The sequence below is a fragment of the Bubalus bubalis genome, chromosome 19, assembly GCF_019923935.1.
Source record: "Bubalus bubalis isolate 160015118507 breed Murrah chromosome 19, NDDB_SH_1, whole genome shotgun sequence".
Taxonomy (NCBI): Eukaryota; Metazoa; Chordata; class Mammalia; order Artiodactyla; family Bovidae; genus Bubalus; species Bubalus bubalis.
In genome coordinates, this window is record NC_059175.1 from 34,880,297 (window position 1) to 34,903,685 (window position 23,389).

The following is a 23,389-nucleotide window of genomic DNA, read 5'->3' on the forward strand; positions in this document are numbered from 1 at the left end:
GAGTTTGCCCAAGAGGTAAAGATGAGAGGGAGCAGTTCTGATGCCATGTGGGGCTGGTGTTGAGACTCTGCTTCTCATTACAGAGCTGAAGTTTCACTCATTTCCATACAATTACTGCTTTATGTGGAATCTAAGGAAGTTTTCTCTCTGAACTAAACAAACAGGCTCCAAGCAGGGCATTACTTGTGTTATGGATTCTCATTTGCAAATCTACATCTGATTTTATAGGAAAAGGATACAGAAATCATAGCCCTCTTGGCTGAAAAACAATCATTTGCAATCTAAAGGTTTCTTTTATACATGAAGAGAAAATTCATTCTATGATATCTGCCAGAGAGTTTCCCAATGAGGCATCCCAGAGAGCATCCAAGACTCCTTAAACACCTCCTGCCTTACCTTGATCAGGGCTGGTGATGACATCATCACAGAGCTGAGCCTGCAGGACTAAGTGAGAGGGTGGGGCCCAAGCTGTGTGGAAAGTTGGCTAAGAGGTAGAAAATGAGATAGGCTCTGATAGAATCAGCCCACCAACCGTTTTAAGACCCCTTTACCATGAGCAATCACCTGTAGTTAATTTAGTCTTCATAAAGCTATTGTTCTCTGACAGCTTTCATTTGCATAATACTTTGAATTTTTCCAAATCTTTTTGAGCATTCCCTCTCTTAGCTATTCATAATAATCCTGTCAGATAGTTAGGGGCGGCGTTATATTCACTTTATAGATAAGAACTAAGTAAAATCAACAAGGCCTTTTGGCATATTAGTTGCTGCTGCTGCTAAGTCGCTTCAGTCATGTCCGACTCTGCATGACCCCCATAGACGGCAGCCCACCAGGTTCCCCCGTCCCTGGGATTCTCCTGGCAAGAATACTGGAGTGGGTCGCCATTTCCTTCTCCAATGTGTGAAGGTAAAAAGTGAAAGTGAAGACACTCAGTCGTGTCTGACTCTTTGCCACCCCATGGACTGCAGCCTACCAGGCTCCTCCACCCATGGGATATTCCAGGCAAAAGTACTGGTGCCATTGCCTTCTCTGATATTAGTTGCTAGCAGAACTAAAACCCAAGTTTCCCTGACCAAGAGAAAACTATGTGTTTTTCTTTCATCATGTCACCTAACCCTCTTTCTTCCCACATTCCCCTCACTACCCACATCACTCCTCCCACATCACTACAAAGCCTATAAGTCAACTCCCTAACTTCAAAGCATAACTAATCTTAGAAAATGAAACTCCTTAAGTAGTTATTTATTACCCAAATATTGGAATTAAGACTATAGAGAGTAGTATAAATCAGTAATTAATATTTAACAATCAATTTCAAAATAACATGCTTTGTTATATCCATAATCATGGTATTCTTCAATACCATTGATGTTACATATTTATGTATCAATACTAGGTATCTCCATTATGTTTATATGGGGCTATGGGACTATACTGAAATAGAGATAATAGGAATAAACAAACTAATCATAGCTACATGCTTATAAACTCTCCAGTTTGGAAAACCTCACCAAGTCATATCAGTAATATACAGTCAGATTCTTTTACACATGAAAGTCAAAAGTACTCATAAATTAATTAAATTTATAGTTGTTTTCATTTGAAGAACTCTCATTTAAATTCTCATGCCAGGAGAATTCACTTGTATCACAAATGTTTCAGCCTCTTGGTATCTGAAGAAGTGTTTAAGGAAAATCCCCAACCCATCTTGCATCCATTGGAAAAAAAAAAAAAAGTCCATACCAGCTGTGAATGATGTGCTATACACAAGGAGTTACTCCTGTGTGTGATCTAAGCATAACAGCACTTCTGTGGAGGGAGCCTGCTCTTCAGCTCACCTGGTAAATTGGAACTGCCTTGGATTTTAGGTGCAGGTGTGAAAACAGCCATCTCCAAATGCTGCCAAAGAACACATGCTTTTTATTTCCCAAGCGATGACATTCCATCCATGAGAAGTTTTCATGTTTCTTGGCAGAAAGAAAATTGGCTCATTCTAGACTAGACTGGCTGTCTCTGTAGTGGTGGAGCCAAGTCAAAAGTTTTGAAACATTTCTTCCCTAGCCTCCTTTAGTCTGTGGAGCAGCTTCATTGTAACTTTCCAAATGGATCCAGCCAACTGGGCAATCTGCTGTTCCATAGAACAAAACCCTGCAAACTGGGGTAATCTTACTGTGGGTGCAAAAAGACTTTTTAGGGGGGGGCGATAGGTGAGTTTTACAATAAGTTTCCCCAACTATTAGTTACTTAACTAATGTAACTAATAATAAATCTTCAATTCCTTACATACAGATTTTTAACTGATAAGCTTGAAGATTCGGGATCACTCATTCAGTTGTCAAATCCATTCTCCTGTCTTTTACAATTTAACTCCCACTTCCCAAAAGAAGAGTACATCCCTCACCCATCTCATATTTCCCTATGAGATAGAAAAACCAAGAAACAATTCCAAATTTTGTACTCAGTTGTACTTGGACTCTAAGGCCTTGTAAGTCAAGTGGTCTCAAATTCTTTTTACCAACAGCATTTAAAGGTCCTAATCAATTGTCAGGTAATGGCTATAAAAATAACAGTTAACTAAAGACTAGTCTGTGTTCTTTTTTTGGCATAAAACTCAGAAGATCGAGAAATTGAGTGCCATTGCTATGACAAAATTTCTTCTATTCTTATCTACTTATTTATGTGCATAAAGTTTCTCAGCAGTTACATCTATAAAAATGAAGAGTAGAAATAAAGTCAATACTGCTATGTTTTTTCTAGCAGTAAGTAATATTCTAACACGGGTATAGTTCAGTTCAATTCAGTGGCTCAGTCGTGTCCGACTCTTTGTGACCCCATGAATCACAGCACGCCAGGCCTCCCTGTCCATCACCCAACTCCCAGAGTTCACTCAGACTCACATCCATCGAGTCAGTGATGCCATCCAGGCATCTCGTCCTCTGTCGTCCCCTTCTCCTCCTGCCCCCAATCCCCCCCAGCATCAGAGTCTTTTCCAATGAGTCAACTCTTCGCATGAGGTGGCCAAATAGTAACTAATCAACTAATTAAAAAGAAGCCCCATTCATTTCACTGAGAGATGCTTTTCCAATAAAAATTTTATGTTTATTAAATATTGCTAAATTTTAATATGTTTAAATGTACTACTAAAAATGGTAACTCAATCCAGAGAATTTATTAAACACTTAGACCTTATGGTCAAAGAATATTTAATGTTTTTAATTAATATCTTTTGAATACAGAAAAGTGTGGAAAAGTGATCAATTAAAACTTCCATGCATAAAAATCCATTACATTAGGTTAAAATTCTATAGCAGAAATGAAATAGAAATATAGATCAAAGCATAAAACGGAGTAGGGGAATATGGGAACTCTATTATCTACTCATTTTGCCATGAACCTAAAAATGCTCTAAGAAATAAAGTTTATTTTTTTAAAAAGAAGAATCAAAAGGAATACCACAAAACAACCAGCTGTTAAAGAAATATAAACATTGTCATTACTTAATACCTGCTATCACTACAGAATTTATATGCCATTTGTTTTTAAAATAAGCACTATAATTATATTTTAAAGTGTAAATATTTACAGCATGCTGGGAAATGTATCCTTTAGTTCAGTTCAGTCACTCAGTCGTGTCCGAATCTTTGTGACCCCTTGTGCTGCAGCACACCAGCCTCCCTGTCCATCACCAACTCCCAGAGCTTGCTCAAACTCACGTCCATTGAGTCAGTGATGCCATCCAGCCATCTCATCCTCTGTCGTCCCCTTCTCCTCCTGCCTACAATCTTTCCCAGCATCAGGGTCTTTTCCAGTGAGTCAGTTCTTCACATCAGGTGGCCAAAGTATTGGAGTTTCAGCCTCAGCATCAGTCTTTCCAATGAACACCCAGGACTGATCTCCTTTAGAATGGACTGGTTGGATCTCCTTGCAGTCCCAGGGACTCTCAAGAGTCTTCTCCAACACCACAGTTCAAAAGCATCAATTCTTCAGTGCTCAGCTTTCTTTATAGTCCAACTCTTGCATCCATACGTGACCACTGGAAAAACCATAGCCTTGACCAGACAGACCTTTGTTGGCAAAGTAATGTCTCTGCTTTTTAATATGCCAACCTTTTCACTCTCCTCTTTCACTTTCATCAATTTATCCTTTGCAACTACTTAAAAGGAAACATTTTAGATGTCAAACTAAAACCGCACAAGGAGGCATGATATATTAGAGCAGACAACCAAGAAATCTGAAGACTACCACCCCAAAATATGCTATATATATTTCTACCTACAGAACATTTTTAATATTTTAAATGTACTTGGCTGCAGTAGGTCTTAGTTGCAGCACTCTGAGATCTTTAGTTGTGGCACAAGAACTCTGAGTTGCAGCATGTGAAATCTAGTTCCCTGACCAGGGTTCAAACCAGGAACCTCTGCATTGAGAGTGCAGAATCTTAGCCACTGGACCACCAGAGCAGTCCCTCCACTTACAGTATTTTGTACACTCATTCCTTCTGCCCTCCAGACCCCATCTTCAAAACTCAAATAAAATCCTGATACTCCTTCTAAAACCATTTTTACGACCCTGCCATGGGGACCTCTTCCTCTTGGGAACTTTGTACATCACTTACCTGCACTACCCATTTGGTACATGCACATTCATCCTTGGACTATTGTTTGAAATTGGTAATTGTATCTAAACCCTACCTTGAATATAATGTTAATGAAATCAAAGACTATATTAACTATCTTAATATTACCCATTGTTTATTACAAACACTACACTACTCATAGATACACAGTCACCTAAGAGTTCATCACCATTGTTGTTCAGTTGCTGAATCATGTCCTACTGTTTATGAACTGCATGAACTTTGTGAACTCCATGAACTTCAGCATACCAGACTTCTCTGTTCTTTACTGTCTCCTAGAGTTTGTTCAGAGTCGGACACGACTGAAGTGACTTAGCAGCAGCAGCAGAGTTTGCTCAAGTTCATGTCCATTGAGTTGGTGATGCTATCGAACCATCTCATCCCCTGCTGCCCTCTTCTTTTGTCTTCAATATTTCCCAGCATCAGGGTCTTTTCCAATGAGTTGACTCTTTGCATCATTATAAGCCAATTCAATGTCATTATTCATTAAATACAAAGAGGTACAGGGTCATTGTTAATAAGATACATGGAAGACAAGTTCACGACAGAATAAAGTACCTGAGGTCTTGTTTAAGAAACAAACACAGATCACTTATTTCCAGTATTCTATGTATTTGTATCTAAACCTTAGCAATATTTTTTAAAATATTTGTTGTTCACATGTCTGTGAAAACAGGGATGGGTGAAAAGCTGAAGACAAAATTTTAATCTCCCATCCAGCATAAGATGTTTAAGAATGTAAACTAGATATATAGAGTTTCTTTTTTCCTCTCTTCCTTGTTCAACTGACTCAGTCTACTGTTTGGCCCTTTACTAGAAATTTAAGGCCATAAGTACTTTTCATGAAAGGTACTTTTGGTGGGGCAAATAGTGAGAAGGAGTTAATTCTAACTATACAATCAGTCTTGAGAAAGATATTACTAAATCATTTCCTTAACTTGCCTTTCATTAAGTTGAGCTATAATGTTCTTCTTCTTTATAGATTCAAAGTTTATTAAGAATGTGCTGTTTATATAAAGATGTTGTTGTTAACTAACCCATTGGAAATAGGATACTTTTCCAATTATTTTTCTTGCATTAGCAATGGGTTTACTATCCAAACCCTTTGACAAATTGCTCTTGAAACCAACATCCAGATTTGTAATCCAGCTCATTAGACTCAGGGATGTGGTCCAGAGCAATAGCTTTTGCTTAGAGTTTTGCTTAGAGCATATTTATTCTTTTGTGCCAAGCTACATTATGGATATGAGAAGCAAACCTCTATTTTGGCCTCTCTGCCGTGGGGCCATTTATTCCAGATACAGTCTAGACAGCAAGGACTGTTTCACCAATTAGCACTTCACGAAGAATGAACTATTTCTTCTTCATATATTGATTTTTGGCCTACAAATCAAAGTCAATATTTTTTAGGCTAAACAGGATTCTTATTTCTGAATTAAAGTTTGCCAAATAACAATATTTTGCTAGGAGAAAAAAGGAGAACTTTTGAGAATGCCTTGCTGGATGATGACATTTTTGTGTTCCTCTTGGAAAGGGTAATAAGAGTAAAATAAGTCTGGAGGGAACAAGGTTTGTGACAAACAATGAGACAGCTGGAGGAAAATGTTTAAAGAGAATGGGGAGAGACAGAGGCCCCATGTTGATTCACAGATTAAAAAATCATATGCATATGTTATACTCCCCCCTGAGATGCTCTGTTCCCAGATAATTTTAAGAGGTGATATTGTAGCATTGGCTTATAGTTCACCAAGGGAGGTTAGCTAAGAGTTACATCAGTGAGAATTCAACTTTAACAGCCAGATGGCCCCTTGCTTCCTCCTTATTGAATTTCTTTCACTGGGCTCAACAGTGGCCTAATTGCCTATAAGAGTTTATAAGACCTTCCTAAGGTGTACTTCCCACCCCGGACACAGAGTAGAGGTGACCAGGCCCTTGCTTCTGTTCCTGATTCACACCATCACACGGGTTTTGGGGACACGGTGAGCTGAAGCTCTCCTCTCCCAGTTCCTGAGGGCTGCCTGGCATTCGCTCCAGGTATCTCCGTGCCTGATGCTACTCTGTTCACTCTCAGGATCAACATCTTAGGCATGGATCCGCTCAGCACCCCTTTTGACAACCAGTACTACAATGGACTCTGTGACCGAGTTTGGGATGGCAACACCTTGACGTACTACCGCAGGCCCTGGAACGTGGCTTCGCTGACCTATGACGTAAGTCTTCTTAGAAGAAAATGCACTGTTCAGCTTTAGCTGACCAATTGGTTCCATAAGTTTCATTCTAAATGATGTGAAAAATTCAGTAGAATGAAAATTCAATGTGAACATAAGATTGACTTAAAGAAAAGGTGTAGCTTGAGTCTCTTTAGATAATATACAGCAGTCTATGATCAATCCTCAGCAGCATGCAGTTAGTGGTAGAGTTTTGACAAATACCTCATCTCTGAAAAGAATCATTTAAGATTCTGATGAAACTAAAAATTAAATTAGTGCTGACTTAAGGACTGAGTACCCTGCTGCCATGCTCTTGAGGGTCGGTTTTGGCTAACCTACCCACAATGTCTCTAGATTTATTTTCCTTCATGTCCCCTTTGTAACACCTGCTTGACTAATGTGAGTTTTGACCTCAAAACCCTCCATCCTCAGTTCTAGTGAAATTATTTCCTAGAGTGATTTTTACTCTACAAAATGCCAGCTCTACTGCCTTTCTGTAAGTCACCTAAATTCTCTAAAACAATCCACAAACTGTACCTGCCTCCCTTCAAAGGAACAACATTTATCACTTTTAGAGATTAGGTTTTGTTTAAAACAAGATATAATAAAGAATAATAAATAACTTACTCTGATCCAGTAACTACAATAATCTGTTTCTTTAAATGGTTCCATTCAGTTCAGTTCAGTTCAGTTCAGTCGCTCAGTCGTGTCCGACTCTTTGCGACCCCATGAATCGCAGCATGCCAAGCCTCCCTGTCCATCACCAACTCCCAGGGTTCACTCAGACTCACATCCATCGAGTCAGTGATGCCATCCAGCCATCTCATCCTCTGTCGTCCCCTTCTCCTCCTGCCCCCAATCCCTCCCAGCATCAGAGTCTTTTCCAGTGAGTCAACTCTTCGCATGAGGTGGCCAAAGTACTGGAGTTTCAGCTTCAGCATCATTCCCTCCAAAGAAATCCCAGGGCTGATCTCCTTCAGAATGGACTGGTTGGATCTCCTTGCAGTTCAAGGGACTCTCAAGAGTCTTCTCCAACACCACAGTTCAAAAGCATCAATTTTTTGGCGCTCAGCCTTCTTCACAGTCCAACTCTCACATCCATACATGACCACAGGAAAAACCATAGCCTTGACTAGATGAACCTTTGTTGGCAAGGTAATGTCTCTGCTTTTCAATATGCTATCTAGGTTGGTCATAACTTTCCATCCAAGGAGTAAGTGTCTTTTAATTTCATGGCTGCAGTCACCATCTGCAGTGATTTTGGAGCCCAAAAAAATAAATTCTGACACTGTTTCCACTGTTTCCCCATCTATTTCCCATGAAGTGATGGGACCGGATGCCATGATCTTTGTTTTCCGATGCATAAAATTTACCTTATTTAGTCATGACAATGTCCTTTATTATTGCTGTCAATCCCATCAGTTTGAGAAACATTACTTTTCCATAATTGTAGTTAGTATTCCTTTTATTTCTATGTTGTAAATCAGTCCCTACCCACTGCAGCCTGAAGTGATCATCCTGTCTTGTGAATGTTCAAGATGTTTAATGTCTCAAATATTTGACTGACATTCTTTCCCCCATGTGCACGCTGTCATATTTCTGGTACCCGTAAGTCCAGAAAAAAATCAGTTTTCCACAAATGTCAGGGAACATTCTGGATTATTGATGTTTCCCATCATGCCAGGTTAACCTTCTTTAAGCATATTTTTTGAAGAGGAGTTTTTGTCTTTCTAAGAAGTATTACACATGTTCTACTTTCTTTGAAAGAGTATACCAAAGAAGGGAAACTTTGTCATTGCTGATGCAAGAAGTTTTATTGTGTTGTTTTATTTATTTTATTTTTGTTTAGTTCTCAGGTCTGTGCTGTTAAGGTTTTCTTTGTCTCTGTCACCAGCCTGTTAGCTTCTCTGTAAGCTTAGTAACAGGTGTGAACCAAGAGACGAGGGCTAGAGGGTTGCTCAGGACTGATCTTGAAGCTACATTTGGAAAGTAAGCAAACTGCTGTCCCTTATCTACAACTCTGGAAACAGATGTGTTTCCTAATTTGGAAGGTTTTGAATTTTACAAGGATGATGTGGTACTTATCCTATATATTACTTACACCCCAGGTGGAATTGGGAACAGCATCATAGAGTCAAACACATTCACATATCTATGGCAAAATGAACTGATATTTACAAAAGGTGGGAGAAATGAAGGCCATAAATAACTTATCATCAGTTCAGATCAGATTAATGCCTCCAAATGAGTTTTGGCATCCAGCTTATAAAAAAGTTGATAGGGATTGTGGACCTGAGTGTTTATTTTGTGCCACCTGAGGAAGGATGTTGATGGAGTTGGCTGGGGGCCTGTTAAAAAGTCCCCAAATCATCCCCCACCCTTGGTGCTAGTAATGCTAATGCTCCCAGTATCCTAATCTGTTAAGGTCCACGACTAGCTCAACATTAAAGAACTTGAGTTTATTGAATGAAAATCTCTATTTTTACTTTTTAGGAAAGGGTTATTTTCTACGCCTTCTAATCCTCTTTGGCAGATTTTACCTACTTTTTCATGTATATTCTTATTATAGTGCCTAAAGGCAGAGAATGCGCATTTTACTTCCTTATAACCTATTACCAGTTGTCACTCAATATATGTGTAGGATAAGTGCTTAACAAAATTGTACTGGATGACAATTTTTAAAATCTTGTTTTAGTTACTTACGGGCAATAATTTACTATCTTTCATTTTTTGAAAGAATTCTATCAACCTATCATTCCATGGGGAATATTCCCTAATAATGACATCTTACTCTGACACATTCACTTTCCCTCAGTGCTGCTGCTAAGTCGCTTCAGTCGTGTCCGACTCTGTGTGACCCCATAGACGGCAGCCCACCAGGCTCCCCCGTCCCTGGGATTCTCCAGTCTTGTCTCAAATGCAGCTTTGGCTCCAGAGCACACTGCAGAGTTTGGAATCCTAGCCCTTGGGAAGATTACTTCTCCTCATCATGGCTCAGTTTCCTCATCTGTAAAATAGAAATAATAATGCCTACCCTATAAAGATAAATGAGTCTAAATAGGTGAAACATTCATGTTACTGACACACAGCAAACACTCAATAAATATTTGCTATTCTTTTTAAAAGTATAAACAGAAAAAGACTTAGTTCTGATTAAATGCAGTTCTGGTTAATTAGCAGTTACATTCTCACTCAAGGTTTATTGGTTACCATAAATCAGAAGTGATGACCAAGAACAACTGAAGGCTGCAATTATAGAGGGGGAAAAAAGTGATGATTACATGTATGAATTAGTTCCTTTTCACTTCTTTATCTTTAGTCATCTCTACTTTTGTTGTTGAAAGTAACAATTTGTAAATCAGGTTTCAGGTTTTCATTACAATTCTTTTTAAACCTGAATCTCCTTGAGAACGTAAGATTTTGGAGGTCAGCAAAGGTTTGGAAAGTGCACCTGGATTATAAGCAGCCTTTCCACCCCAAATCCTAACAAAATACTGAGTGATTTTATATTATGTGCATTGCCAGGAATTTCTTGTTGCCTCTTAACTTCCTATATCTACTCTAGTAGAGTCACTAATTTTCTAGACACATCCTTAACCTTGTATTCACCAGAACTATGCTGCCTCTGAAATCTGAAACTTACGTTTTGCCTCATCACAACTATCCAGTCGCTCAGTTCTCATCCTCCCTTGTGACCGCTAATCTAGTCTTAAACCCCATCTAGACTTGGGACCACTAATCTAGTCTTAAACCCCATTTAGACCCAGTTTTGGGAGAAGGAAGTGGCAACCCACACTGGTGTTCTTGCCTGGAGAACCCCAGGGACGGGGAAGCCTGGTGGGCTGCAGTCCATGGGGTCGCTAAGAGTCAGACACGACTGAGCGACTTCACTTTCACTTTTCACTTTCATGCATTGGAGAAGGAAATAGCAACCCACTCCAGTGTTCTTGCCTGGAGAATCCCAGGGATGGGGGAGCCTGGTGAGCTGCCGTCTATGTAGTTGCACAGAGCTGGACACGACTGAAGCGACTTAGCAGTGGCAGCAGCAGACCCAGTTTGGGGTCATCTATTTTCCTTCCAGTCTGTTTTGCTCCTCCTATGTCCAGTTTTTTCCCTCTAATCAATCTATATCCATTTATGACCACTCTTGATAGTATTATCATTGTCTTTGCTTTCTAGTCCTTCAAGAAAAGCTCCATCTTTGGATGAACCCTGTTATTTTTCTATGTAAACTTACCTTGCTGGGCACCATAGAGAAAATCATGCTAATAATTCAGGAATGGGTAGCGTTATAACCACACCCAGGTCTTCCACCCTTCTCAACAGGTCCACACACCTCCCCACTCTCCACAGGGTAGTTTAAAATGCTAGACAACCTCCTCCAGCTCTTTACCTTATTATTCTGCCTACCTTATTAGATGGTAGGAGCTCCAACTGGACAGAGAAGATCCAAGCCACAGATAAGAATCTTCTCAGGCTTGTTTTCTTTTTTCTTCAAAGTTATACTTATGTACAAACTTATTTGATGCTCAGTTCAACCTCTGTCTCCCTCATTTTCCACCTGGTCCTTAATACGCAAATATCTTTAAAAGTCCCATTTAAAAAACAAAAACACAGAAAGGATGCCCTCATCTCTACATACTCTTCTCATCTACATTTGCTATCTCAATTTTTGTACTTCCCATGAATTCCCCAACTGGATTTGTTTCCTAGGGCTACCATCACAAAGTACAAGTTGGATGGTTTAAACAGCAAACATTTATTTTCTCACAGTTCTGGAGGCTGAAAGTCTAAGATCAAGATGTCAATAAGGTTGGTTTCCCCTTAGGTCCCTCTCCTTGACAGTAGGGAGCTATCTCCTGTATCTCCACGTGGTCTTCCCTCCATGCTGGACTGATTCTAATCTCCCCTTCTTATAAATTCACCGGTCATACTGGATTACAGCCCACCTCACGACCTCATTTTAACTTAATAACCTTTTTGAAGATTCTGTCTCAAAATGCCATCACATTTTGGGGTAATTGAAATCAGGAATTTCAGCATGTGGATTTTGGGGGATCACAGTTCAGCCATAACACCAAACCTCTGTTATCTTGTTACCCAAACTGTTTTCACCAAAGTTCATCTTAAACTTCATTGAGTTCCCTTTACTTGAAACAGCCCTTAAATATTGCTGCTACCAGAGTTGCTATCTTATTTCACGGTCTCTCTACAGCGATTTCATTCCCTCCTGTGGGTTTAGATTTCCCCTCCATCCTGATGGCTTACAAATACTGCATTTACAGCCCAGGTCTCCCTCTGAACTAGGTATCTGTGTAACTCAGTTCAGTTGCTCAGTCATGTCTGACTCTGTGACCCCATGGACTGCAGCACGCCAGGCTTCCCTGTCCATCACCAACTCCTGGAGCTTACTCAAACTCATGTCCATCGAGTTGGTGATGCCATCCAACCATCTCATTCTCTGTCATCCCCTTCTCCTCCTGCCTTCAATCTTTCCCAACATCAGGGTCTTTTCCAAAGAGTTAGTTCTCCACACCAGGTTGCCAAAGTATTGGAGTTTCAACTTCAGCATCAGCCCTTTCAATGAATATTCAGGACTGATTTCCTTTAGGATTGACTGGTTTGATCTCCTTGCAGTCCAAGGGACTCTCAAGAGTCTTCTCCAACACCACAGTTCAAAAGCCTCAATTCTTCAGCACTCAGCTTTCTTTATGGTCCAACTCTCACATCCATACATGACTACTGGAAAAACCATAGCCTTGACTAGACCTTTGTGGACAAAGTAATGTCTCTGCTTTTGAATATGCGGTCTAGGTTGGTCTGTGTTGTGGCTCAGCTGGTAAAGAATCCGCCTACAATGTGGGAGACCTGGGTTCGATCCCTGGGTTGTGAAGATCCCCTGGAAAAGGGAAAGGCTACCCACTCCAGTATTCTGGCCTGGAGAATTCCATGGACTGTATAGTCCATGGGGTCACAAAGAGTCAGACAGGACTGAGCGACTTTGACTTTCACTTTCTGGTTGGTCTGGGTAGCTAGTTGACTGCAAACATCACACAGTTCACATATCCAAACCTTATATCCCATCTTATTCCTAATCCTCTGTTTCTTGCTCTTGAATTCTCTACTTGGGAAATGAAACAATATCTTCCTAATCATTAAACTCAGAAGTCTGGAAATCTTCCTAAAGACTTCTACAGGTGCATCTCCCTCAAAGCCCACAACATCCAATCAGTCTGCAAGTTCCATTATTTTGTAAAGTCTGTTATCTCTGTTTCTTCTTCTCCATTCCCACTGCCTTGCCCACTGCCTTGGGCTCTCATCATTTCCATCTGGGCTACTATCAGTCCTCCCATAAGTCTGAGACCCCTAGTTTTGCTCAGTTTCAATTCATTCCACTCACTTCAGTATGAAGATATATGATAAATCTGACCTTATCACTCTGTTGCTTACATTTGGTATTGTCTCCCTATAGCCTTCCAGATAATGATCAATGTCCTTGGCAGGGAGGAAAAGGTCATTCTTCATCTGGCTTTTAATGGCCACACCACTTTCAGCTTTCTCCTCTGAATCTTTTGTTTTGAATAGATGCCTCTTCTGCAAATTATGCAATAGCCTTTGCTTTTTCTTTCTGTTCAGGTGTTGATTTTGCTGTATCCTATCTACCTTTAGTTGAGTTTCTAGTCATTTTATTTACCATGGAATCCTGAGAAACTAACATCATATATCATATATCATGCTAAATAAATAATTGTGTGTTCAGTCATTCAGTCATGTCTGACTCTTTGCAACCCCATGGACTATAGCCCACCAGGCTCCTCTGAACATGAGATTTTCCAGATAAGAATAGTAGTTTAGTGGGTTGCATTTCCTCCTCCAGGGAAATAAATGATTACTGAATTAGTAAATAAATGCATGCAGAATACTGACACTCTTGCTTTAGAAAGCAAATGCTTTTTTTTAATGGAGGGAATAACCCATATTCAAGTGAACATATAATTGGAATTGCCATCAAAGTTGACAGGAAATGAAAACAGGCTTAATAAACATTCCAACTACTCTCTCTACAGGCAGTTTGAACCCATTTAGAAAACTTGGCAGTGAACAAATAAAATTTATTATATACTTACATGCTAGTTTATTTGTTATGTATTGATATTCTTGGGAAGCAAGTAAGACTATGCCTATAGAAGCTTCTATCTTGAAAGAAATTATAGTCTACAATGAACTTATTATGGATTCAAATTTGGAGTCATAAGTAGGAGTCAAATTATGAAGATACTCATATGCCATACTAAGTAACTTGGGCATAATCCTGAGGATGATAAAGGAACCACTGAGGAGCATCACATGGTCAGAGTTCCATTTCAAATCTTTGTGGTTTGTGGAGACGAATTTTGAGGAGACAACAACAGAGATAATAACTGAAGAAGGCTATTTTATGGTCCAAGGAGATGATGAAAAACTGAACTGCATCTGTAATACTAGAGGCAGAGAAGGAGATATGAGATGCAGCTCAGTCTTAAGAACTAACAATTCAGTAATGAATTGGAGACAGTAGAGCATAAGGTCAAGTGCTCAGTTCTGAATAAGACTCCTTGGGTTTGAATTCTGATAAATTCCTTCACTTACCATCCACATGACCCCAGGCAACTTAATTATCTTTCCTGAATCTCAGTTTCTTATCATAAAGTGGGGTAATAATAATACATACTTCATAGGAATTTGGAAAAGGTTAAATGTGTTAATAAATGCAAAGTGCTTAGAACAGGGTCCAGCACAAAGTAAACTCACCATAGATGAAAAATATGGAGATAGAAAGTCAAAGGAGACCTCCAGTGGATGGTAGGCCATCAGAGAAGATCTGAGATATATATGTGTGTGTGTTGGAAGGGGAGATGGGGAATCTTCCCAAAGAAGAGTCAATTCCAAGAAGATAACAATTGACTTCTGGGTAGAGTTACCTTGCCCAAAATAGATTATATAAAATATGTTAATGTGAGGGTGGAGTTTGAACTGGAGACAGAAATTTAGGTACCATCAGCATATACCAGAGCATCACTGAAGCCTTGAGGGTCCTTAAGGCCAATCCAGGAGGTGTATAATGAGAGAGGAAAGAATAGAGAGAATGGAATCCTAGAACATACCAATATTGAAGACCTAGGCAGAGAAGACCTTATGACTATACAGTGGAAGTGAGAAATAGATTTAAGGGACTAGATCTGATAGACAGAGTACCTGATGAACTATGGATGGAAGTTCATGACATTGTACAGGAGACAGGAATCAAGACAATCCCCAAGACAAAGAAACGCAAACAAGCAAAATGGCTGTCTGAGGAGGCCTTAAAAATAGCTGTGAAAAAAAGGGAAGTGAAACGCAAAGCAGAAAAGGAAAGATATACCCATTTGAATGCAGAGTTCCAAAGAATAGCAAGGAAAGATAAGAAAGCCTTCCTCAGCAATCAATGCAAACAAATAGAGGAAAACAACAGAATGGGAAAGACTAGAGATCTCTTCAAGAAAATTAGAGATACCAAGGGAACATTTCATGCAAAGATGGGCTCAATAAAGGACAGAAATGGTATGGACCTAACAGAAGCAGAAGATATTAAGAAGAGGTAGCAAGAATACACAGAAGAACTGCACAAAAAAGATCTTCATGACCCAGGTAATCACGATGGTGTGATCACTCACCTAGAGCCAGACATCCTGGAATGTGAAGTCAAGTGGGCCTTAGAAAGCATCACTATGAACAAAGCTAGTGCAGGTGATGGAATTCCAGTTGAGCTATTTCAAATCCTGAAAGATGACGGTGTGAAAGTGCTGCACTCAATATGCCAGCAAATTTGGAAAACTCAGCAGTGGCCACAGGACTGGAAAAGGTCAGTTTTCATTCCAATCCCAAAGAAAGGCAATGCCAAAGAATGCTCAAACTACCCCACAATTGCACTCATCTCACACGCTAGTAAAGTAATGCTCAAAATTCTCCAAGCCAGGCTTCAGCAATTCATGAACCATGAACTTCCAGATGTTCAAGCTGGTTTTAGAAAAGGCAGAGGGACCAGAGATCAAATTGCCAACATCTGCTGGATCATGGAAAAATCAAGAGAGTTCCAGAAAAACATCTATTTCTGCTTTATTGACTATGCCAAAGCCTTTGACTGTGTGGATCACAATAAACTGTGGAAAATTCTGAAAGAGATCGGAATACCAGACCACCTGACCTGCCTCTTGAGAAACCTGTATGCAGGTCAGGAAGCAACAGTTAGAACTGGACATGGACCAACAGACTGGTTTCAAATAGGAAAAGGAGTATGTCAAGGCTGTATATTGTCACCCTGCTTATTTAACTTATATGCAGAGTACATCATGAGAAACGCTGGGCTGGAAGAAGCACAAGCTGGAATCAAGATTGCCAGGAGAAATATCAATAACCTCAGATATGCGGATGACACCACCCTTATGGCAGAAAGTGAATTACTAAAGAGCCTCTTGATGAAAGTGAAAGAGGAGAGTGAAAAAGTTGGCTTAAATCTCAACATTCAGAAAACTAAGATCATGGCATCTGGTCCCATCACTTCATGGGAAATACATGGGGAAACAGTGGAAACAGTGGCTAACTTTATTTTGGGGGGCTCCAAAATCACTGCAGATGGCGATTGCAGCAATGAAATTAAAAGATGTTTACTCCTTGGAAGGAAAGTTATGACCAATCTAAACAGCATATTAAAAAGCAGAGACATTACTTTGCCAACAAAGGTCCGTCTAGTCAAGGCTATGGTTTTTCCAGCAGTCATGTATGGATGTGAGAGTTGGACTGTGAAGAAGGCTGAGCACCGAAGAATTGATGCTTTGAACGTGGTGTTGGAGAAGACTCTTGAGAGTCCCTTGGACTGCAAGGAAATCCAACCAGTCCATCCCAAAGGAGATCAGTCTTGGATGTTTATTGGAAGGACTGGTGAAGCTGAAATTCCAATGCTTTGGCCACCTGATGCAAAGAGCTAACTTATTTAAGAAGATCCTGATGCAGGGAAAGATTGAGAGCAGGAGGAGAAGGGGACAACAGAGGATGAGATGATTGGATGGCGTCACTGACTCGATGGACATGGGTTTGAGTGAACTCCGGGAGTTGGTGATGGACAGGGAGGCCTGGCATGCTGCGGTTCATGGGGCGCAAAGAGTCACACACGACTGAGCGACTGAACTGAACTGAAGGCAAAGAAGATGATCTTTTGAAGATAATAGAGAACTATATTCATTATCTACTGTTACCTTTCAAATTATCCTGAAATTTAACAGTTAAAAGGGGGTGTGGTTTGGCTAGGTACCTTAGTTGAGGATGACTCACGAGGTTTCAGGCAATCTGCTCTTTCCAGGTTCCTTTTGTCAATTAGTGAGAGATGCCCTTAATAATAATAGTTAAGTCATGTATGGTTTTATTCTTTATTTGTACATACAAACTTTTAGTGAAACTTTTAATAATCTTTTCTCTTTAGTTTTTATTTCCACTCTTTCTCCAAACCTCCTCAGTTTGAACTATGGAGTATTTTCTGAGGTGTTCTATCTCTTCCATTCCCAGGGCCAGAAGTAATGTTTATTTCTATTCAGGAAGCATCAGTTGATAAGTTTTTAGACAGGATAGATTTCTCTAACCCCTACAAAAACCTTCTGGAAGACACAGCCACACATGCCTCCTCTCTGATTTCAGCTTCTCCAACATCTGTTTATTTGATTCTCATAAAGAAACTTACCTCCATCTTTGTGTCTTCCTACTTTCTGTAATCTTGCCTCTTGACCTCTCTTCAAAGGCTTTTGTCCTCTTCAGAATGATCCCATTTATTGGTCCATCTCTGAATGCCTATCATTGGGCTCAGGCTTATTTTTGAATGGATGGATTTGGGGCTTTTCAATCTAGCTCTTGTCTCTAGGCTTTCTGGGGGGTGACCCAACCCTCACTATTTCAGGCTTTACTCACTACTACCATCCTAGCATAGTGAAACAGGACCATTCAACAGCATTCTAATTGACACCCTGACTAATATTCCTTTATACCAGCAAGCAGTCCTTCACACTGCTAAGTTGATCCTTATCGCAGGGCTGGTCCCTTTCTAGCCAATTCAGATGTAAGCACAAGAGCCTACAAATTATGCCACTCTAATCCTACAACCAATTAGAAGACAATGAACTAGGAAGACCTTACCTTCTAGAAGAGTTAGGGAGAGAGAGTTTTCTGGTGCCATTTTGTTCAGCTTTGGCACTTCTCAGCATGGAAAACTGAGTGGAATTGTCTTCAATTGCTTCTACCAGCCTTAGATTTCAAGGCAATAGAAATTTATTCATTTCTCTTTTTGTTAATTGAAGTATAGTTGATTAACCATGCTGGGTTAGTTTCTGGTGTACAGTAAAGTGATTCAGTTTAATATAACATAATATTATTGCATAATATATATATGTATTAATATTTCAAGGCCAAATGTTCAAGAAAATCTTTTCCATGAATCTTTTCTTCATTTACCACAGAGAATTTGTCAAGCTCTCTTTGGCAGTGTAAAATAATAATGAACAATTCTGCCCTGGAATCAGACTTCCTGGGTTTCATTGCTGACTGGGCCACTCCCTAGCTGTGTGATCTTGGACGCATTTTTTTAACCTTTATCTTCTTATCTGTAAAATGGGAATAATTTGAGAAATTAAAAGATAGGAAATTAAACATTTATGTAAAATACTTTTAGCAACTACTGACACAGAGTAAGCACTCAATACATATGTTATGTTAGCTATATTGGAGCTGCATATTAAATTTAATAAATTTTTTCTTGTCATACACTATTCACCAGGCAATTTACTAAATGGTGAAACTAGTATGGTCCCTGAATTCTAGGAGTTTACCATCTGAAGGTCTATTAAATAAGCAATTATAAAAGGGAAGAGTTTTTCATTTTGTAAGAAGAACCATGAGAGCTTATAGGAAACAGATTTGTTAGTTGGCGGGATGAGGAAACATCTCCCTAAAGAAGTGATGTTTAAGCTCAGACTTGAAATAGTAGTGGGGATTCACCAGACCAAGGGATATATAGTACATATTTGTGTATGAGTGTGTGTAATGTTTGTGTAATGGGAAGGTGGAGGAGGCAAGGGAAGTACAGAAGTTTCCAGAAAGTAAACACAACATAAAAGAGCCCTGTGATGGGAGGAAACATAGGCGGTGGAAATGGAAAGGAGATCAGCGGGCTGGAGTATAGACAGGGAGAAACTAACTTGGAACAAGACTTTATCTCAAAGGCAGGGAAGACAAAGATTTTAGGCAGGGAAGTGACATGGTTAGGTTACTCTTCCCCTTTGCATTGAGCACTTTCCTTTAAAGAAAATTATATACATTTCAATCTTTCCCATTAGATGATAACTTTGAGTTTCTTGTCTTAGTCTTCTTGGGTTGCTATAATGAAATACCAGGGACCAGGTAGCTTTGAAACAACAGAAATTTACTGCTCACAGTCCTGGAGGCTGGGCATCTGAGATCAAAGTGCTAGCAGGGTCAGGTGAGGGCCCTCTTCTGGGTTACAGACTTCTTGCTGTATCCTGACATGGCTTCCAGGGAGTAGGGAGTTCTGTGGAGTCACTTTTATAAAAGCACTAATCTTTTCATGAAGGCTCCTTCCACAGGCCCCACCTTCTATTAATAACACCATCCCATTGGGCATTAGGATTTTAACATATGAATTTAAGGGGAGACATACACGATCAGACCTCACCATTCACCGTGCATAAAAGTCACTCAATGTATGCTACTAAGTCCCCTCTGTGTCAATGACTAAAGAGATTAGTGTCTTTTTCCAGACAAGAGTTGCAGCCTGCTTCAGGGGACCTCGGGAAAGAGAGTTTAATTGTCGAGATTAACAGCTCTCCCACTGATGCCTGACAGTAACCAAGTTGGCAAAGAAAGTTCTGTTTTATTGAAGTATAGTCGAATTACAGTGTTATGTTAATTTCTGGTGAACAGAAAGCTGATTCAGATATATATATTCTTTTTAAAATTCTTTTCTATTATAGATTACAAGATAGTAAATATAGTTTCTTGTGCTATACAGTAAGATCTTGTTGATTACCTATTTTACATATAGTAGTGTGTTATCTGTTAAACCCAAGCTCCTAATTTATCCCTCTCCCATCCTTTCATCTTTGGTAGCCATAAGTTTGTTTTCTATGTCTTTGAGTCTGTTTTGTAAATAAGTTTATGTGTTTTAATTGAAAGTTTTAATTAAACAGCTAACTAAACATCTAGGTTGTTTTAGCTAAACTAGTTTTAACTAAACAACCAGGCTGTTTTAACTAAACAACTAGGTTGTTTAGTTCAGTCTTTTTCGTGCAAAAATGAGCACGGTTAAAAAAATCAAAATGTCCAAACAACATAAAAGATAATGCAAGAAAAAAGCAAGCCTGCCACTACTCCAGAGATCTATCTATTCACAGTTCCCCTTCTCAAGGGTGAACAATCTGTGGGTTGTCTATTTTTCCAGTAATTTTCTATGCACATAGAAATTTGTTTTTTGGGGTTTTTTTCCAATTAGGCAGTGAAGTGAAAAGGTTAAGAGGCAGAACAGGGCTCAAGTCTTGAAACTTCTACTTAAATTAATTAACATGTGTAAAATGCTCAAAACAGTGCCTGGTATATAAGGCTTCTGAAGGGTTAGCTTTATCATTTCTTTTCTTTCTTTTTTTAACACAAATGGGAATATATTGTACATCTGATCTGTTATGCAACTTGCTTTTTAATTATTAATATGTTAACTTTTGAAAGCTTGGTATGTTCTAAGCCCTTCGTATGCTTTATTTCATTGATTTCTCATAACAACCTTTGGGCCAGGTGTGGTGAGTATCCCTATTTTATAGACTAGGAATCAGACTGGGCACAGAGAGGTTATTGTGTAATGTTCTCAAGATTATCGAATCTGTATTTAAATACTGGCAGTCTCACTTTTGTGCCTTCACTCTTAACTTCTTTGCTCTACTCTCTTTCAAATAAATTGCCTGATTTTTGTCTTTTCCTATTTATTGTGGGTGTGTTTTTTGTATATTTTCTCTTAGACCAAAGCTGACAAGAATTTCAGAACTGAAAATCATGAAGAAAGCATTCAGATACTCAGAACTATTATCGAAGAGAAGAAATTAAATTTTAATGCAGGTTTAACTGTAAAATATACACCTGTTGAAGCAATTGAAAAGAATAAATGTATAGATTTAGAACATTCTGACAAAGGAAGCGTCTCAAGTCCTTCCAAGTTGGCTGCTGAGGCTACGTTTCGATTTGCATATTCCAAAGATGATATTTACAGACTGTTGACATCATATTCTGCTAAGCAGGTAAGATCAAACTTTAGTATAGAAAATATAATGGAATATTTTGAAAACTAACCAAGCATGCTTTTTTAAGTTTAATTGTTTAGAAAAGATAGTGCTCATAAGATAAAGAAAAATAATACTCAACAAATCTTCAAATGTGTAGGTAGCTAGAGGGTCTGGAGGAAGACAGTTAACTGGAGAAAAATCCCTTCAATTCAGTTGTAATGTGAGTGTTTGTGGTTACAAACAGAACAAGCATATTAAGAATTCAGAGCACACTTTTGGGGACTCCCCTGGCGATACAGTGGTTAAGACTTTGTGTTTCCGCTATAATGGGCACAGGTTCGATTCCTAGTTAGGGGTAGCCAAGATCCCATATGCCTGTGGTGCAGCCAAAAAAAGAGAGAAGAATTCAGAACTTTCTTTTTGACTGAGATTGTGGTAGCAGACTATTTAATCTATATTCTCGTCAGAATTAACTCATGCTCAGGAGTTTTTTGGTAATTTGTTGCAACGTCTTAGAATGATGACTACTTACTGTAAAGTGTATTTCTAAAGTAACAATGCCATGAAATTATATACATTGCATATGAAATTGTCTGCTTACTTTGTAATCATACATTTAATTTGAGACTTTGAAAATGTGTTTGTTTTTTAATATTTAATCCAGATTTAGTGGTTTGTTTCCTCTTTGGAGGGCTTCCCTGGTGGCTCAGACGGTAAAGCATCTGCCTGCAATGTGGGAGACCCGGGTTCAATTCCTGGGTCAGGAAGATCCTCTAGAGAAGGAAATGGCAATCCATTCCAGCACTCTTGCCTGGAAAATCCCATGGACGGAGGATCCTGATAGGCTACAGTCCATGGGGTCACAAAGAGTTGGACACGACTGAGCGACTTCACCTTCACTTTTCACTTTCATGCATTGGAGAAGGAAATGGCAACCCACTCCAGTGTTCTTGCCTGGAGAATCCCAGGGACCGGGGAGCCTGGTGGGCTGCCGTCTATGGGGTCACACAGAGTCGGACATGACTGAAGTGACTTAGCAGCAGCAGCAGCAGCATAGCCTATTAACAATGTTGTGATAGTTTCAAGTGAACAGCGAAGGGACTCAACCAAATATATATACATGTATCCATTCTCCCCCAAACTCCCCTGCCACATAACACTGAACAGAGTTGCATGTTCTATACACTAGGTCCTTGTTGATTATCCGTTTTAAATATAGCAGTGTATACCTGTCCATCCCAAACTCCCTAACTATCCCTTCCCGCCATCTGCCCCCAATCCCCAGCAACAATATAACTGTTTTTTATAAGTCAGTACATTGCTTCTATTTACATGCACACTCACTCAAAGAGTGCAGTTGGAAAATCCTTGAAGTCATTCAACAACTATTTAATTGTGGACTTACTATGTGGCCAGGTACTGTTCTGGGTGCTTAGAATACATTTGTGAACCAAACTAACAAAGATTCTTATTCTCATGCAGCTGAAAGTTTAGCAGGGAAGATAGATTAAAAATAAGCATAACAGCAAAAAAGGGAAGCTATAGACTGTTTAAAAAATGACAGGTGCTATAGAATAAAATGAAGAGAGAGTAGAGTAGCATAAGGCAATCAGGAGTCCTGGGCAGATGGCAGTATTTAAAAAGAAACTTAGGGGACTCCACTGGCAGTTCAGAGATTGAGCATCTGCCTTCTAATGCAAAGAACTTGGGTTCAATACCTGGTCAAGAAAATAAAATCCACATGCCACTGGGCAGCTAAGTTTGCACACTACAACTACTGATCCTGTGCACCACAACTAGAGAAGCACATCTACTGCGATGAAAACCCAGCTCGGCACAAAAAATTAAAATAAAAAATTAATAAGAAGTTTAGGATAGGCTTCACTGAGAAGATAAGATCCAAATAAAGATTTGAAGGAGAGGAAATAGTCAAATATAACTGGCAGAAGGATCTATTAAAGACAAGTCCCTAAGATGGGAACATATTTGCACGTTCAATTCAGTTCAGTTCAGTTCAGTCGCTCAGTCGTGTCTGACTCTTTGTGACCCCATGAATCGCAGCACGCCAGGCCTCCCTGTCCATCACCAACTCCTGGAGTTCACTCAGACTCATGTCCATTGAGTCAGTCAGTCAGATGCCATCCAGCCATCTCATCCTGTCATTCCCTTCTTCTCCTGCCCCCAATCCCTCCCAGCAT

At 39.5% G+C, this 23,389-nt stretch overlaps 1 protein-coding gene across 1 annotated transcript in view; it reads left to right on the top strand.

Annotated features, from left to right (window-relative positions):
* Positions 1-23,389, top strand: part of C9 (complement C9) — a gene marked incomplete in the record, with an annotated part of 57,908 nt that overhangs the window by 8,818 nt on the left and 25,701 nt on the right. The window contains 2 exon segments of the mRNA XM_045163656.1: positions 6,708-6,846; positions 20,931-21,206. Coding sequence (XP_045019591.1) covers positions 6,708-6,846; positions 20,931-21,206 — 415 coding nt within the window.